Source organism: Rhincodon typus, chromosome 8 (genome assembly GCF_021869965.1).
Source record: "Rhincodon typus isolate 14 chromosome 8, sRhiTyp1.1, whole genome shotgun sequence".
NCBI classification, from domain to species: Eukaryota; Metazoa; Chordata; class Chondrichthyes; order Orectolobiformes; family Rhincodontidae; genus Rhincodon; species Rhincodon typus.
Window position 1 is genome coordinate 39,450,244 of NC_063339.1, and position 20,047 is coordinate 39,470,290.

At 39.8% G+C, this 20,047-nt stretch overlaps 1 protein-coding gene across 2 annotated transcripts in view; it reads right to left on the reverse strand.

Moving 5' to 3' along the window:
• LOC109915354 (protein AHNAK2-like) overlaps positions 1 to 20,047 on the reverse strand; it is an 82,844-nt gene that overhangs the window by 35,686 nt on the left and 27,111 nt on the right. For both annotated transcript variants that reach the window (XM_048600340.1, XM_048600339.1), the window contains exons 2-5: positions 10,130 to 10,182; positions 9,546 to 9,650; positions 716 to 823; positions 439 to 595 (exon numbers count right to left, since the gene is read on the reverse strand). In XM_048600340.1, coding sequence (XP_048456297.1) covers positions 439 to 595; positions 716 to 730 — 172 coding nt within the window. In that variant the 5' untranslated portion in view covers positions 731 to 823; positions 9,546 to 9,650; positions 10,130 to 10,182. The remainder of the gene's footprint in view (positions 1 to 438; positions 596 to 715; positions 824 to 9,545; positions 9,651 to 10,129; positions 10,183 to 20,047) is intronic.

The following is a 20,047-nucleotide window of genomic DNA, read 5'->3' on the forward strand; positions in this document are numbered from 1 at the left end:
ATTTAGATGTGCACAGGTACCATCTCACCCTCTGTGAATCAGGAATACTCCAGAGGATATTCCCAGCAGTGTTACTAAGGTCCTAAGATGCATGCTGGCCTCCAATGTGTTTGCTGTGCAAATCAAAGTATTTGAATATCGGGACATAGTTGGATTCTATCCCCACTTGCACTTTCCAGTAGAGATCACTAGGTCATGATAGTTAAAGCAAAAGGAACACGGGTTGGTTTTGCTATTGTCGAGCTTGGGGAAGCTAAGATCAACTTTAATTGTTTCAAGCAATGCACCAGCTGTGATTAGCTAACTCAGCAGAGGTTAAGTATTAAACCAGGAATCTCCACAGTCTATAGGCCTTTGTTAGCAAATTAGATAACCACACTAATTCTTTTGGTTTTAAACCTTCACACAATATTCAGTGAATATTTAGATATGCATTACCTTCTCTCATTCTTAGCTGTTTTGCTGCAGGAGACTCCTTCAGAACATGTTTGATAAATATGCCCTCTTTTTCTCCCCTTTTAACACTGAAACCAGTTGCACCTACTTCAGCCTCTGTGTTCACAAACACTTCTACAATATCCTTTTCCTTTTCTTCCTGTAAAGAAATAAGAAGAAAATGCAAATAATGCAGCAGGCAGTTTTTATATTATTTTGTTCGATTTGTCTCCAAATTATGTACAAGCTTTTAAAACCAGAAGTAGCAAAAATAACCTACCATTTTGTGACTCATGTTTGCAGATAATTGTTTCTTTGACAAAATTTCTAAATCTTTTTTCTGGTCTGTGATGTCACCAAATTCCTCATGTGGTATCTCCCCCAGCACCTGCATACAAAAGTTCAGTAACTGGTTGAAATGAGTGAGAATCTGCAAGGTTTTGATTGCAAAACATAACACTTGCATTGAAGTAAATCTGTATTAAACAATCCTATAGCACGGTTTGAAGCAGATGATTGAAGCTTCACCTTTCTATCAGCACTTTCAGAACAAGTGGCAGCTTTATTAGATTCTGCAGTGGGATGCCTTAAGGATAGCTGTCATAGCAGTTCCACTGGTAGTGATACCTCATTGAAGTCCTAAATACAGAATGGGACCCCAACTGCAAATTCTATGGGCTCCTGAATTCTTCTGATGGGAGTATTGCTTCTCTGTTTCTCAGCCTGTTTTAAATTATCAAACATCAGTGGGAATGGGATAATAAATGGCACACCGTCATCATCAATCAAATACCTCCAAATTCCCCTTTGAAAACAGGAACAAAAATCAGCTGCCATGATTTTGTGCAATTTTGCCCAGTGCATTGTGAATTCAAACTCAGAGATTTCTGTGAAAAATGTAAAAACCACTGGACGCTACCTCTACAGCATTTGACCTCAGCTAAAAAAAACACACAAAGATGGTAGAAAAAATATACCCAAAGGGATAGGGTAGGGGGGATGGGTCTGGGTGGGATGCTTTTTGGGGGGGTTCGGTGTGGACTTGATGGGTGAATAGCCTACTTCCACACTGTAGGGATTCTATGATCCTATGATGATTCTATGAGAGAAGTAGGCACCTAGTATGTTGGAGTGTGAGGAGCAAGGCTAATGTGGTCTGTGGATTTTAGCCACATTTATGAGCAAGCTGGATGCTGGTCATTTTGGTCATTTTGAATTTTGATGGCACTTCAGTGCATGGTTGTGGAGATTAGCAATACTAAGTCCTACAAATTAGGGCTAACTACAGAAGGTCCCGGAGTATGGAAATACTGCAGAAAGGACCTTTGGCTGAACTGGAGGTTGTATTATGGATATTAACTCTCTTGGTGACTAGGTTAGCATGGTGAATCCTGGATTCCTATAGCCCAGCTGAAGGATACAAACAAGTAGCAGCATTGTGCGAGTCGAGTGCCAGTATTGGTCAGTATTGTGATGGCATCTGAGTTTGATATTACTGGAGAACATCCTGGGATCTGTAAACTTTCGAGAGAGTGGTCCCAGAGTTTGGAAGTATTGCAAACTTATAGGGGGAGGTGATGCCCTAGTGGTATTATCGTTGGACAGTTAATCCAGAGACCCAGATAATGTTCTGGGGACCCGGGTTCGAATCCTGCCATGGCAGATGGTGGAATTTGAATTCAATAAAAATATTCTGAATTAAGAATCTAATGATCACTGTGAATCCATTGTAGAAAAAAACCCATCTGGGATTCTATGAACTATGAACAAATACAATCTGGCTAATTAATGCCCCACCAGTCTATTCTCAATCATCAGTAGAGCGATGGAAGGTATCATCAACAGTGCTATCTATAACCTGCTCAGTAATGCCCAGTTTGGGTGCCACCAGGGCCAGTCAGTCCATTACAGCCTTGCTTCAAAACATAGAAAAATTGGATAGAAAATGAGGGTGACTACCCTTCACATCAAAGCAGCATTTCACTGATTACGGGAACATGGGCCCAAGCAAATCTGGAGTTTGTGAAATCTGTGGTAAAACTCTCTCCTGGTAAGAGCCATACATAGTACAAAAGAGGATGGTTGTGTATTTTGGAGGTAAATCATCACTGCAGGGGTTCCTCAGAGTACTATCCTAGATCCAGACATCTTCAGCTCCATCATTAGTGACTTTCCCTCCAATATAAAGTCTGGGTTGGGGATGTCCAATGATGATTGAACAATGTTCAGCACCATTCATGACTGAAGCAGTCTGTGTCCAAATGCAATCAGACTGGACAACATCTAGGCTTTAGCTGATAAGTGCCAAGTAAGATTCACACCACACAAGTGCTAGGCAATGATCATCTCCAAAAAGACAGGATCCAAACAACACCTTTTGACATTCATTTGTATTACCAGTACTGAATCTCCCACTACCAAAATTCTAGGGGCTTACCATTGACCAGAATCTGAACTGGACTTGTCATATAAATTCTGTGGCTGCAAGAGCAGGTCAGACGCTAAGAATCTTGCAGCATATAACTCACCACCTGACTTCTAAAGCCTGTCCCACCATCTACAAGGTACATGTCAACAGTGTGATGGAATACTCTCCATTTGCCTGGATGTGTGCAACTCCAAACACACTCGTCAAGCTCGACATCATCAGGACAAAGCAGTTGGCACTCTGTCTAACACTTTCAAAATCCACTCCCTCCACCATTAACGTTTAGTTGCAGCAGTGTGTACCATCTACAAGAAGCACTGAAGCAACTGAGGTTCCTTAGACAGCACCAACCAAATCCACAGCTACGACTGTCTAGAAGGTTAAGGGGAACAGATGCATGGGAACACTACCAACTGCCATGCCGCACACACTATACTGACTTGGAATGATATTGCTGTTCCCTTCATTGTTGCTGGGTCAAAATCCTAGAACTCCCTCTCTAACTACTTTGTGGGTTAATCTACAGCACGTGGACTGCAACACAGAAACATAGAATCCCTACAATGCAGACAGAAGCTATTTGGCCCATTAAGTCAGCACCAATCGCTTGGAGTGCATCCCACCTAATCCCCATAGCTCCACGTTTACTATAGTCAACCCACCAAGCCTGCACATCCCTGAACACTACAAGACAATTCAGCATAGTCAATCCACCTACCCTGCATATCCTGGGACCAAGGGTGAAAACCGATGCACTCAGAGGAAACACACACAGGCACAGGGAGAACATGCCAACTTCACATAGACAGTCACCCAAGGCTGAAATTGAACCCAGGACCCTGGTGCTGTAAGACAGCAGTGCTAACCACTGGGCCACCATGTCTACCAGTGGCTCATTATCACCTACTCAAGGGCAATTAGGGATGGACAATAAACGCGGCCTTGCCAGTGGTGCTCACATCCCTTGAATAAATAAAAAGAGTTATCATGCATTAATCATTCACACTTACTTGAATGGGCAAGTGCAAGTCTTTCTATGTATTTAAGTGCTAAGTCTCTAGGAGAGATATCAGTATGTTGCAGCTTCTGGAGGGAGGATTGTTTCACTACCAACTTCCTGATTTCCACTTTTAACTGCACATACATGGGCACTGGAGCTTTCTGATCTACGATATTGTAAGCCTCACTGTGATTTCTACCACAAAATCAGGACCAATATACTTCAGTGTGCACTCTATATGTGGCCCAGAAAGAGATAAAATGAATAAATACTGTCAATTTGTTTGTACATGGAATTTGGGTAACACTGGTAAGGCTGGTCATTGTAGCCTGTCCCTATTTGCTCTTGAATATGGTGAGTCAGTAGTGAGCTGTTATATTGATGGTCTTCCCATCAAGTCAGGAATTCCAAAGTAAGGTCTCAAAATTAAGAAGCAACTGCAGTATATGTTCAAGTCAGAATGCTGTGGGACTTGGCAGAGAAAATGCAGGTAGTGGCATTCCCATGAACTGCTACCCTTGTCCTTCTGGGCAATAAAGGTTGTAGGTTTGAGAAGCACTGTTGAAGAAGGCCTGATGAGTTGCTTGTAGATGATAAACATGACTGTCCCTGTGTACAAGTAGTGGAGGAAGTGAAGGTTTATAATGGTGGATGGAGTACCGTTCAAATGATTTAAATATATTTTAAGCCAGATGATTAATGTTCACGGGTATGTTTGAGATGTTTGTATATCTGCATTGATGTGTTTATGCATTGGTGAATATTTACTAGTATTTGACAATCAAAATTTGAAGAAAAAATGTTTAAATATAGGGAATGTGTGTTTGTTATTTGAACGCATATATTTTGTTCTGCTGCTCTGGTCAACCTGTCATTATTAAACATGTTTTTACAATAAAGAATTATATTGATTTAGAACTTTATGACATCCTACAAACACCCATTAGCATTTTACAACTATTAGGTAACTTTTGAAGAGCAGTCATTGTCTTGATGATAGCCAATTTTAGCAAGTTCACGCAAGCAACAAATGAATGAGTGTCCATATACTCTATTTTGTTCAAGATGGCTAGGAGGGGAAGTTTGGCCAGGACACTGAGAGTTCACTGATCTTGCACACCCATCTGAATCAGAAACGGGTTTTGAAAAAGCATGGCACCCTAAATATTGCATTGAAGATTCAGACAGATTACACTAAAATCTGCTACAGAACCCACAAGTGTTTGATTCCTAGTTGAAAGTGCTGCCAACTGGTGCATGTATTCATACTCGAGAGGCAATCAGAACTACAGCTCTTTTTTTTCCCCATGTTTTGCATTTTCTTGCAACTTCGCTGACCTTCTTGGGAAAACAGAAAGTTGAAAAGACAAACAAAAGGTCATGCAGAGCTGGGTGTGATCTAGAACAGGCGAGGTTGTTAGGTGCAATTAGCCCGAAGCATTTTCTCATGTTTTGCAAAGGTTACATCAAACATAGTTACATAGAGCGAAACAAATTTAACAGTTGGTTGCAGCATTTTAATTTTAATTTTTCAGCTTACAAAGCAATTCTAGACACTGATTTGAGTTATATTGTGAAAAGTCAAGAGGAGGTAGTATTTTTACATTTTTTTTTGTTGGACATGAATTACAATCTGTGCATCAACATTGATTTTTAGAGGAAGATGAATATGGTATGATTTAGGGAATTATTTAGTAGAAAGAGTATAGGCAAAGCTGAATTGAAACCTTTCATATTTTTTGTCATTGGTACTCAAGGTATAACACATGAAAGGCTCGCTATGTAGTATAGAAACATAGAACTGTAGAATACCTACAGTGCAGAAAGCAGCCATTCGGTCCATGGAGTCTGCACCGACACCAAACAGCATCCCACCCAGACCCACACCCCACCCTGTCCCCATAACCCCACATGGGGTTTCTACTATGGCTAATCCACCTAAGGTGCACATCCCTGGACACTGCAGGGCAACTTTTACCATGGCCAATCCACCTAACTTAACACATCTTTGGATTGTAGGAAGAAACCAGGGCACCTGGAGGAAGCACCCAAGACTGGAGTTGAACCCGGGTCCCTGGCACTCCAGTAGAAGGTGTTAGATGCTCACATGAACTACAGCTCTTAGACAGTGAAAACAGGACCACCCATGCAATGGCGTAGTCTGATCTAAGTCCAAGAAGCTGACTGTTATAAGACAGAGATGACTTATCTATGAAGATCTATGACTTCTGAAGAAGGGTCCAGACCCAAAACGTCAGCTTTCCTGCTCCTCTAATGCTGCTTGGCCTGCTGTGTTCATCCAGCTCTACACCTTGTTATCTCAGATTCTCCAGCATCGGCAGTTTCTCCTATCTCTGATTGTTATAAGACAGTTGGTTATGTTTTAAACTGTCCTCTTTAAGCCAAGATATTCTGGAATAACTTGGATAGAGTGATGTAACCTCATACTAAATACTAAATACACCATGAGACAAACCCATGTGAACTACTTGTTATGGAAATGGAAACTCAAATCAAAGTTTATTACAAGTGAGGTGTGAGATTTAACACCTGGATACAAAGGAGGCAGCTGTTCCTGTTGTGTACAGACTCACAGCTGAATTCTCGCCTGTTGGCTGAAGATCTGGAAAGCCACCCAAGATGCCAATGGAAAGGCCCACAGGCCAATCAAGCAATGTAAGGCCAACAGAGTGCCTTCCTCTGGAATCAACACCAAGGGGGTGGAAGTTTTGCCTTCTCAGAGCTGGCAGCTGATCAAGCCCAGGAGCTCTTGTTTTAAGAAAATACAGCTGCCAGCAAGTTTGAAAGCACATTGCAGTTACCATGCCCTTGGCTGTTTGTCCCTTCCTGGATTCTGTATTCCCTTGGTTTTCAGGGTGCTTAGTGTTTGCACTTATGTTCCTACAGGCTGCATTGGCTTATTAGATTGCTGCTGTTCTGACTTCCTATCGTCCCTAAATTGCCTTATAAGAGAAGTAAGCCCTCTCACTCCCTTCCGTACTGTAAACTATTTATTTGCACTTTGACACTGAGCCATTGAATACTGCTCAATAGTACGGTGTTTCATTTCTGCTCCATTTCATTCTTCTCTCTGACTTGCCCTCTGTACTGTTCTGAATTCACAGTAGCATTATCAGTTACATCATCATCATCGTTATCATACTTACATTCTAATTTACAACAGCCCTTGTGCCCTGCAGCATCACAGGGCAGTCCAGGGAGAACACTCTGTGTAGTCACAGGATTGTGGAGAGACAAAGGACATAGCAAAGTGGGAGTGGATGGCATTTCCAGGGTTGGGGAGTAGGGTGTGGGAGCATAGTTCAAGGGCAAGGGTCTGGCTCTCAACAGGCATCCCCTTTCCATTATCTAGTCCTCAATCAATGTCCAGTCCCTTTTTCTGAAGAAGACATTTTGGTGTTGAAGAGTTCTCTACAGATGCTAACACAGCAACTGCGTTTCTCCAGCACTTTCTGATTTTATTTCTGATTTCCAGTATCTGCAATTATTTGTTTTTGTCAAATTTTAAACCATACATATTTATTTTCCAGTGTTTACCTTTGTTCCTAAACATGAAAGGCAGCAGTGGCGTTTTAAACTTTTCCAGGCTCAACAATGAGTTCATCAATTTTAAATCATAATAACCACTTCCATTTCATAGGACAGCAACTGTTGGTAACAATGCTGGTATTACTAGTTACACATCTAAGACTCACCTTTTGCTTTTTAACTTGTCCCATTACATTCCTCTTTGGCCTTGCACCACATTCCAGTTTACCATACAACCACTTTCATCCTATCACAGAGCTTCCTTTTTGCTCATTCCTCCCTCTTCCTGTCCCTGCCTAAATACTTTCTTAAAAACCTACTGCATCTCATTGGCCAACAATGTGAACTCTGTCTGTCTCCACAACTGCTGCCTCCACTGCTGAGTATTTCCACAACTTCTGTTGCTGTTGCAGTATATTGGAGTTACTGTCAATTAATGCAAAAAAAGTCTGTCATGCGACCACTTTCAAGAAACTGCTGTGTGACAGCTCATTGCTTCACAAGAAGTACCCTCAGAGATCTGTCATGTATTATTTCAAACTTCTATGCCTCTTGCTTAGAATTAAAAGCATTCATATTCATGTGACAAAATCCACCTGAAGTGGAGGTTCACCAGACTGATTCTTGGTTTGGTGGGACTGTTCTTTGAGGAGCAATTGTGGGACTGAAAGGATGTTTCCCCTGCAGGTTCAGCCATTAAGTAAGTTGAAGACAGAGAAGATAAACATGTAGTTACTAATTGTATCAAGGGATATGGGCGTAGCCCAGGACTCTGACGTTGTGTTAGTATCAACCATGATCTTTACTGATTCAAGGGGTTGAGTGGCCTCCTCCTATTCCTATATTCCATTCCACAGTAGTGTATTTAGACGTTTAGTTGTAACAACCTACTTGTACCATTACTGCAAAGTTGGTAAATGTGCAATAAATGTAGTGATTTGATGCAATTAAATATCCAGGTCCTCCTCCTTAGAACAATTAAGCTCTCTTTTCAGAAAGCTTTTAGTTTTTTGGCTTTTAATTCTGCCTGTTTGATTATCTTGAAAAACAAAGTCAAACTTGCATAAGGTGTTGTTCCCCCAGTACTCCATAGACCCCAAAAAAAATGGTGGGCGGGACCCAGATACATAAGATTCAACAGATCTAATTGTAGCCAGCAGGATAAGGGCTGAAGGTGTGAGTCTCACAGGATGGAAATCCAAACTCAAATGGACCATTTGAACTTAGTGCTGACCCCCAACCAGATCCCATATGGATTTGCACAAGGGCTTAACGCTTGGTGTGAGTGACAGATTGATGGAATAGACATTCATGTTTTGAAGGACAGTCAGCAATTTTTCCAACTGTCATGATCCGAAATTTTTAAATCTTTTACTCTTCAAATATTAAAAGAGCAAGTTGGCTTTGAGGTGGCATAGGGGTCATAAGGGGCCATAGATGTTGATTAATGGTTTGAGAGGTGACAAAGTGAAAGGTGTGTCAACTCCTAAATACCTGAGACAATGTCCCAAAGAACTGAGTAAAGCCTTCTCACCAGCCTGTCTCAGCACTCGCCTATCTCCGTGTCTGCGTCAGATCTGCTTCAGGGATCAGCAGGCCAGAAATGATCCCAATCCTGCCTCCCAGAGCAAATTGAGTCAAGCAGGCGTCCTTTAAAATGGCATGGGTCTGCCAATGCTGGAAATTTCCAAACACAAGCTAACCAACTCTATAGCAAAAATCATTACTTTGAAGTGGAAATCCCATGCATCCAAAAATGTAACTTCAGCACATTTAGAACTGTGACTTCTTCTGCTATTGCTTACATTTCTTAGTTTAAGCTATATGTACATATAAGAAAAGGGTAAAAGCAAGTGGTCAAATTTAATGGAATTGTAGTTTGAACAAAAATGAGGGAGTGAACTTCATTTTCAAATTGACAAACACAGTGCAGAGTACTTTCAGGATTCACGTTGTTGGGGTAGGGATTGGGTATGTTGGGATTTTGTAATCTGCCATTCCCAAAAGAATCACATTCATGCTCAAGGGTCGTTATTTCAGGCAACCTACAATTTTACATCCAAGGCTGAATTGTGGATCACCCTTGACGTTAGCTGTTTTGTTGTCATTTCCACTTCATACTTGTTTACGTACCCTCTTTCCCTTGTATTCTTCTGCTAATGAATAGTCATATACTGGTGAAGACCCCTGGGGCCTTGGTCTAACAGTTTCTACAAATTCTGTTGGCAGCTCACACACCTATGAGAGAATGAATTACAAATAAAATAAATTCTTTTAAAATATTAGCTTATTCTCAAAACATGATATCAATAATATAATGAGCATGTAAAAGATTATTTTGTGTGAATCGTTTTATATTTTGCAATGGAATAGCAATAACTGATATGATCATTGACTTTACTCTGCCTGCTTGCCAGCTCAACAGTTTGTATGAAGATCTAAGCATTACTGGTAAAATTTTAAATATTTAACATACTAAAAGCTGAAAATAGTGCAAAACAACGATAGTATTTTGTGTAAATGCATATTCGTTCAATGAATGTAATAAAATCAAATTAGAAATGTCTATTTAACTGATATTGCATTTAATAAATTCTAAGTTTCATTTTTAAAAAATGTACTTTAAAATACCAGTGCAGCAGAACGCTAATAAAATTAGCATATAAAAGTATTTGACACAAAATGCATTTACAAATTTTTAAAAATGTATTACTTACAGAATCATGTTCCCCAGGGTCTACCTCAGCCTCTTTTAAACACTGGACAGAACCTACAAAACCGTTAAGATAAATGACCCTTAGTGATTAGATAACATACAGCAACAACTGCACACATACTCCAGAGTTCTGGTTACATATGTTCTGATAACACATGCAAGCATCTCATTTAGTCCTGTTTCTAAAATGGTCACTGATTCCTACATCAGAAATCTAATAGACAAGAATAAGCATCATATATTGAAAGGTGTCTCAAAGCATATGATTGCTGAAAACTACTTCTAATTATTACAATAGTAGCTATTTTTGAACCTTACAAAAGGCTTAACTTGAAGATAATCATAAAATACTAGATCGGTAGAGAAGAGATACATTTTGTATTCAGAGATAAAGGGTATACTTTGTTTTAACAATATGATCAGTTTATTTTTGCACAATCACACAGTTATAGCACAGTAACATGAAAATAAATCTAATTTACTGAGGTTTAATTGTGTGTGGGCTGTTCAAAACACAAACCGAAAAAGCTGTGGATGCTACAAATCAGAGACAAAAACAGAAATTGCTGAAAGCTCACCAGGTCTGGCAGCATCTGGCAGTGGAGAGAAATCAGAGTTAGCATTTTGGGTCTAGTGACCCTTCCTTAGAACGCAGACTGGCAATGTTAATACTGATTTCTCTCCACAGTTGCTGCCAGACCTGCTGAGTTTTTCCAGCAATTTATGTTTTTGTTTAAAGCATGTATTTTTACAAAAGTGTAAAAGCTATGAACAAAGCATGACTTTTGCTTTGAAGCTTTTATAAATGAGTCAATTGCTTTTTTTAATGTCCGGAGAGCTGGAAGAGAGAGAAATCCTAAACTGTTTTTTTATTAAGTTATGTTATCTTGTTTTTTAAATCAACATTTTTCCGGACTGTCAATATGAGTATCACTATTTGTATGGTGCCAGCTGACTACAATTTCTGGAAAATTCAGATAAGTAGTAACTATGGAACAAACACTTATATCATCCTCCTGGACTGTCATATTCCTTGGATTATATAGACATTACAGGCAAGCCAATACAATGGAACAACAGATGAGATGTCCACACCAGCCAGTTCCCAATAAAGCAAAGCACTGAAACACATTAAGTTGCAGATAATGCTAACAATCCGTGGTTACTTGCTACAAAACACAATGGATTTTAACGGCACACCTCAGATTATCTCATTCACTAAAATGTCTCAACCTGAAATCCTAGACATTTTAGTGAATGAGATAATCTGAGGTGTGCCATTAAAATCCATTGTGTTTTGTAGCAAGTAACCACGGATTGTTAGCATTATCTGCAACTTAATGTGTTTCAGTGCTTTGCTTTATTAAACCGAAGCTTCTAAAACAGGTTTAATTTTAGAACTTTGACTTATGTAATAACTTTGCTTGTAACAGGAGATGAGAACACATCAATTTGGGTCCAGACTTAGCTACCACCTGATTCTAGTTTCAATCTCTTTCAAAAGTCTGTTGCCTGGAAAGAGCCCTTTCCCCATGAACTAAGCCAATTTCCCATTTACAACTGTTGCATTTTCACCAGCAATTTGACAGTATCTGACTCCTACTGACTCCTACTCAACTGAAAGGGCCACTCACTGGACATTGAATTATTAGACTGTCTAATTCACGTGAACTAAAGCCAATATAAGCAATTTTAAGCAATTTGTGATGTGTAACTTCTCTCCTTTTCTTTCTGTTCCGTGGATGTGTGTGAGTGTATGTTCTGAACCATTTCCCTGGGTTTTGAATGCATGAGAAAACCTAATGTTGTTTTAACTCAACAGAAATTGGGTCATGGGTCAACCTTAAATCGGACTTCACAAACACAGATGAGCAAACATACTGCCTCTTGTTTTTTGAAAAAGGAAAAAGGAAAATGAAAAGAATTAAAAACCACATGTAATAAGGACAGAAGATGGCAACAGTAAAAATACACCAAATCACTTCTCCCTCCTATCCTTAACAAAGGTAGAAAATAAAACATACAGCACAGGAATGGGCCTTCAGCTGATGATGTTGTGCCAAACATGACACCAAATTAAACTAATCTCTTCTGCCTGCCCTTGGTCCATAGCTCTCCATTCCTTGCATATTCATATGCTTATCCAAAAGCCGCTTAAGTGCCCCTATCACATCTGCCTTTACTATCACCCCCTGCAGCGCATTCCAGATACCTACCACTCTCTGTGTAAAAACTTGCCTCTAACATCTTCTTTGAACTTTCCTCCATCACCTTAAATGCATGCCCCTATAATTAGACATTTCAACTCTAGGAAAAAGAGTTCAAAGTAAATTTTATTGCAAAGTTGGTAAACAATGATTTAACACTGCATGTTTTGAAGTAGCTTTTAATCAGTCAAATTGGCCACATTTTATAACTTGTAAGAACGTACTGATACATTTATCAAACACATTTCATCATAGGAAATTTACAATAAACTTCTGCAAACACCTGTACTCTGTACCTTTGACTACCAATAGGCTATATTCTCAAATTCAACTCTGATAGACTGCTCAGAGTGCGCAGACAAGTTGTTAAGTGTGTGGAATCAAGGGCGGGGTATGAAATTTGGCTTCAGAACAACTCCCTTGAGTGAGAGGTAACAGCTATGCACAACAAAACACTCACCAATGGAACTGTGCTTATGAAGTCTACTGTGTTGGCTTTCCAACCTCTCTGCCAGGTTCAAAATTGAGTTGTATGTGTGCTACTTTTGCCTACATTTTGTAAGGCAAAATAATGGGCAGTTCACTCAGCCAAGACCTAGAGTTCTATGAACTGAGAGTTTGTAGTCGAGATAATTGTAGGGATTCTGGATATTATTGTTGGCCAGCACATAGAAAGAAAGAACATAGTTACATTTCCAAACAGCTTTTCATGATTCTAAGATATCGCAAAGCACTTTACAGCCAATGGAAAACATTTGGATTGTAGTTATTAAATAATGGAGGAACAATGGCAACATAATAAAATCCTTCAAACAGCAATGAGGCAATGGTCAGATGTTCTGTTTATTGATGTTGGTTAAGAAATAACTATTGATAGGACACTGAGAAAATGTGTCATGTTATTCAAATAGTCAGTGGAATTACTCATGTTCATTGGAGAGGACAAATAAGGTCTTGGTTTAATGTCTTAGTCAAAATATGGCACCCCTAACAGTGTAACACCTGATAACACTGCACCATACTGACCAAATTGTGGTTAATGCACTAACAAGAGTACTGCGTTCATGTTCAGCTGGTAGATGGTGTCGAGACCCTGGAAGATATTCAGAGGAAGGCAATTAAATTATACTTAGCTGAAAGGTCTTGAGTTACAATGAATGTCTTGAAAACAGGATTATTTTCCAATAAAGCATCACGGACTTAGAAGGAACAGAGTGTGGAGCTGGAGGGACACAGCAGGGCAGGCAGCATCAAAGGAGCAGGAAAAGCTGACGTTTCGGTCAGGACCCTTCCTCTTTTTATCCTGAAGAAAGGTCCCAACCCGAAACGTCAGCTTTCCTGCTCCTCTGATGCTGCCTGGCCTGCTGTGTTCCTCCAGCTCCACACTGTGTTATCTCTGACTCCAGCATCTGCAGTTCTTACTATCACAGACTTAGAAGGATTCAGTTGCATTGCTTAAAACAATGAAGGAACTAAATTGTCCATATGAATACATTATTTGAGCTCATATACTTGAGGGAGTGACATACATACAAATTATGTAAGCTTAGAGCTAAGTTATACTTGGCTTAGGATTTTTACCCTAAGTTGTTACGTTATACAACAACAGGTAATTTGACACAACCTTCTATTAAGTACCACCTACCCTTCATGGCTAAAGACAGCTCATAAATGCACAAGCTATTGATCTCATCATGAACTTCAAACACATGTTGCTTCGACCAGAAAACTCGCACCCCCAAACCATCTGCCCAGAAACTTCAATGACATTGAATCTTTCCTCAAACAGATGTCCTTCTAGCTTGGCAGCCAATAATTTCCTCACTCGCCAGATATACCAAAGTCCTGTGTGCACTTAAATAAACCAAACAACTGTGGATGTAGGAGATCTGAAACAAAAGTAGAAAATGCTGGAGAAACTCAGCAGGTCTGGCAGCATGTGTGGGAAGAAGGCAGAGTTAACCTTTCAGGTCTGGTGACTTTTCATCAGGTGGTGATAGTTCAGCATAAAATTTTTGTTTATGATTGTTTGTATACCTCTAATTATTCATTACTGTTTATCTTTCAGGATAAAGATTTTTAGATTACTTTGTTTAATGTAAAGTATGCAAACATATGAATAAGGAGCAGGAGGAGGCCATTCAACCCCTCAAACCTGCTCCATCATTCAATAAGATCATGACTAACCTGATTGTAACCTCAAACCCACATTCCTGCCTACCCCTGAAAGCCTTTCATCCTATTGTCTAACAAGGATCCATACAGCTTTGCCTCAAAAATATTCAAGGACTCTGCTTCCACCACCGTTTCAGGAAGAGAATTTCAAACACCTATGATCCTCTAAGAGAAAAAAAATTGCCTCAAAGCTGTTTTAAACAGCATTCGATTCTCCCAAGGATGGAAAGATCATCTCCACATTAACCATGTCAAGTCTCCTTGGGATCTTATATGTTTCAATCAAGCTGCCTTTTACTCTTCTAAACTCAAGCAAATAGAAGACTAGCCTATGCAATTTTTCTTCATGAGGCAACCCACTCATTCAAGTTATTAGTCCAGTAAACTGTAGCCAGACTGAATTGCATGCTGGTATATTCTGAGGAACTGAGTGGATCTAATCAAATATGGGCATAACAAACTACAGGCTCAACAGCAGAAGACAACATAGTTAACTAAGGTAATGAGACCTTGTCTGGTGAGATAAGCATCAGGAGATAATCTGGTCAGCTGGAATAATGAGATTGTATCTCCTGAAACGATATGAGTTGGTGGCTTGCTACATGCAGGAATGCAGGTACCAACTCACACAGCTCTTTGAGAAATACGACATACATATACTGGTGAACAGAACATTAGAGAGACAACCCAGGAACAACTCTCACAAGAAGAGAGAAGAACCCTAAGCTAGAAGCCCCAAAGACTGTGAGCTTGCAGTACAGAGACCACAACAACAATAGTTGATATTTGTTAGTGCCTCACCTGTGTAACTCAGACGTGATGCACAGATCTTACTTGGGAACTTAAGTATTGTTTATTTTTGGGGAATAGCTTGCAGTACTTTAGAACAGAAGGTAGTCGCTTGCATTTTGGCAAATAGTGATTTTGATTGAATGAAGTCAGAGTTTGGGAGTATGTGTTCACCAAATAGATCGAGCAGCAAATTGTCAGTCAACAGAATCTTCTCTGAACTGCGTCCAATACATTTACATCTTACTTAAATAAAGTGATTAGTACTGTGCTCAGTACATCAGCAGTGGTCTTACTTGGTGTGCGATTAGATAATATGCTTCCTTTTTTTCATTCTTCCTTCCAAAATAGGCAATTTCACATTTTCCCAGGATAGGGAAACAAATTTAATCTTTAACCAGCACAGCAGATTTGGTTTCACCTCTGTATGCTGTGACACATATATGTTATTAGGAGTGATATGTTCCAGTTGTATAAGCTTAAAAGCTGTTATTAAACATGCAAATACAAATGTGTTGTCAATGCATAATACATTAAAATGCATAATGCATAATAAATTCTGCAGTTTCCTTTTCATTGTAACTATGTTAGGAGATGAGGAAATGGCCTGTGGAATTTTGACTTCTAAGTCTTGTTGAAAATGAGCATATTTGAATTGTAGAAATTTGTAACAGAGAGATTGGTGGAAAAGCTCAGCAAGTCTGGCAGCATCTCTGGTGAGAGAAACAGAGTTAACCCTTTGAGTCTGGTATGACTCTTCTTCAGAACGGGTCAGATGCTGCCAGATCTGCTGAGTTTCTCCACCGTTCTTCTGTATTTGTTTCAGATTTCCAGCATCCAGTGTATTTTGCCTTAATGTGAGCATATATATTTGTGTATTATCACAGGAAGATATAAGTCAATATAAATGAATTAAATTAAATTTGTATTGGCAGATATCAGAAATTTTAAGCACATTTGAAGGACCCACATAATCCAGAGTGGAATTTCTTGAATAACAATGGAGGACAACGGCATACATGGATTGATGCATTGCAATAATGTATATAAATAATGCCTCCCACAATCCAGGAAACTCATCTAATATTCTGGGAACCTGGGTTCAAATCCCATCATGGCAGATGGTGGAGATCAAATTCAACAGAGTCTGGAAGTAAGGGTCTAACGATGATCATGAAACCGTTGCCAATTGTCAGGAAAAACCCACCTGATCTGCTAGTGTCCTTTAGAGAAGGAAATTTATCATCTTTACCTGGTCTGGCCTACACGTGACTCCATATCTACAGTAACAATTAGAGATAGGCATTAAATGCTGGCTTAGCCAGAGACACCCAACTTCTGTGAGCGAATTAAAAAAGAGGAATTACATTGAACAGCACTGCTACCAAGTAGAAGTAGAAGAAATAAGGAAAAATGATTGAGAAGATAGTTTTAAGGAAGAGTTAAAGGTAATGAGAAAAATGGCTTAAACTTTGGCTGAATTTTGGCTACTAAGGCAGGTAGTTCAAATTGTGAACTTTCCAAATCTGCCTCAGTAAAAATGATCATGAACTTTTCACTGGGGGGGAGTGGGGTGGCTGCAGTTGCTGGATGGAGTTAGATCAGCCACAAGCAGGGATAGGCAAACACTGAGGTTGACTGGTTATATAGCCTCCTGTAGTTCTCTGGGAATGCATCCCAGTTGTTTCAGAACTTGTGCAGCCCTCCATACCTCACACCATCACATGTCTCTGTTCATGGCCCTTAATAATCTCCATGTTAACTCAGTGCCAACTCATGCCCATCTTCCTCCTCCCCATAGTGCCTGATAGCTTCCATGCCACTCCCAACGCACTTGCCCAGTATCCACAAAGGAAAGACCTCAGGAGTCCTGTGGAGAAGAAACAAAATAAACTTCCAACAATCTACCACAGCTCTCACTCCTAGACACTTACTTTTATTCAGACCCTACATCGAAGAGACCTTATTCTTTAACAGCTTCTTCAAGCTGTCAGTCAAACTATGAACTCCGAAGTGTCTGTGGAACAATTGCCTGTTCTGATCCATATTGATATCAATGACAGAGGGAGAAAATTAAAAAGTCAAGAGCAGCCATCTCAGAATTACTCCCAGTCCCACATAGGAATAACAGTATTGATCAAGTTAACGTGTGGCAGGTGATTTGCTGTGGAGGGGAAGGTGGCCTGCAGCAGTTCAAGAGGGCAGCTCTTGAGGGCACCTTCCCAAAGGCAATAAGGGGTGGGCAATAAATGTTGGCCATCCTGTGATGCCAATGTCCCACGAATGAATAAAACAAAATATGAGGCATCAAATTTCTGAGGCATTGGAACCAGGTGGGAGCATTGGGACCTACACAAATTGTCTTCCATCTGGGTGACACCTCAACAGGACCAAGACTAATATCCTCACAGAGAGATTTGCTACTGCTGTTGGCAGTGGTCACCTAGCTTGTCGGAGGTTTGTGGACCTGAGGGGAGCTCAAAGTGGAAGGATGTAAAGCTAGTAACAGGGAATGGAGAAATGGCAAGTGAAGGTAGGAGGCACATGAAATGAAGACAAGCATCAACTAAGTTTAGAATGCAGAATAATTTTAAAAAGACAACGTTAAAGGAACTCTACCAGAATACACAAAGCCTTCACAACAAGGTAGATGGCTTAAAGTTGCAAATAGAAGTAAATGAGGAAGATTTAATTGCCATTACAGAAACATAGCTGCAGGGTGACTAAGGAACAAAATTTTCAAGGATATTCAAATTTAGGAAGGACAGGCCAAAAGGTAAAAGAGATGGTGTTGCACTGATAATAAGTACATGAGTACATTAATATGGGAGGATCTCAGATCAGAAGAACAAAATGTGAATCTGTTTACGTGGAGCTAAGAAATAGCAAGGAGCAACAAACATTGGTAAGAGTTACCCATAGGCCTTTAAATGGTATTAGTTGCATGGGACATGGTATTATTTGGGAGATTAGATAAACATGTGGCATGGATAATACAGTAATCATGAGTGTCTGCAATCTGCACAGAGACTGAGTAAATCTAACAAACATTAATGCTGCGTTAGGGATTATTTTCTAGAGCAGTGTGTCTAGCACTGACTAGAAAATAGGCTACTTTTCAATCTAGAATTAAGTATGAAAAGGTGCTACTTCATAATCTTGTTGCAAAATAATCTATATGGATGAGTGACTACAAAATGATAAAACATGACAAAATGTTTAAAGAGTGAGGTAGTTCAATCAGAAGCCAGGGTGTTTGAGATGAAACAGAGAAGCCCAATCCGTTAGCTTTACACATTGGAGTAAAAGTGTGAAAATCTGTTATAGAGGATGTGATCAACCGACAATTAAACAATGATGATCTGATTAGGTATAGTCATCACGGGTGTCAATGGGAAATTGATGAACCTGTTGAACTTTTTTCGGATTTTTACTAACAGAATTAACAAAGGTGAGTTGATGGGTATAGTAAACTTGGATTATCAGAAGGCTTTTGATACAGCTTCCCTACAGGAGTTTAGTTAGCAAAATTAAGGCACATGAGATAGGGTGTAATGTACTGGCACGGATCAGGGATTTTCTGTAAGGCAGAAAATAGGTAAAAATAAATGAGTCATACCTGTGTTGGAACGCTGTGATTGGTGGGGTACGACAAGAATCTTTCTTTGGGCAACAAGTAATCACACAATATGCATCAATACTTTGAATGCAGGAATCAAGTGTAATATTTCCAAGTTTGCAGATGACACAAAGTTAGGTCGGAATGTGTGTTGTGAGGAAGATGTAAAGCAGCTTCAAGACAATTTGGATAAACTTACTGAGTGAGCAAGAGCATGACAGGTGGAATATAATGTGGAAAATTGTGGTTATCTGCTATGTTAGGAGGAACAGGTGTGCAGAATAAATAAGAGCTTAGAAAGTATATATTTACAAAGGGAGTTGGGGGTCCTTCTGAATGAGTCACTGAAGGTTAACATGCAGGTGGAGCAGAGAAGTAAGAAGGCCTAATGGCATATAAGAGGATTTGAGTACAGGACTGGTGAAGTCTTGCTTCAATTGTATAGAACTTTGGTTAGACTGCACCTGAAGTACTATGTGCGGCTTTAGTTCCCTTACCTTAGGAATGATATTATTGCCATACAGGAAATGAAACAAAGATTCTCTAAAATTGTTCCTGGTATGATAGGATTGTCTGATGAAGAGGAACTGGGGAAACTGGGCCTGTATTCTCTAGCGTTTTGGAGAATGAAAAATGATCCCATTGAGATCTGCAAAATACTTAAATGGATTGACAGAATATATACAGATATTATGTCTCACCTTGTTATGGAGTCTAGAGCCATGGGACACAATTTCAAAATAAGGGGAAGCCAATGTGGAATTAGAATTCTCAACCAAGAGTAGGCTCAATTATTGGGTATGTTTTAATTAGAAATTTACAGATTCCTACATGCCATTAAGGCAAAGAGACATTAGCATATTGTAGGAAAAGGTGTTGAAGCGAGTGACCTGACATGATCGTATTGAATAGTGGTGTGGACTTGATAGGGTGAATGGCTTATTCCTGCTCCCATGTTTCTACAACAAAAATAGAAAGTGCTGGAGAAACTCAGCAGGTCTGGCATCAGAGATAGTAGGAACTGCAGATGCTGGAGAATCTGAGATAACAAGGTGTAGAGCTGGATGAACACAGCAGGCCAAGCAGCATCAGAGGAGCAGGAAGGCTGACATTTCAGGCCTAGACCCCC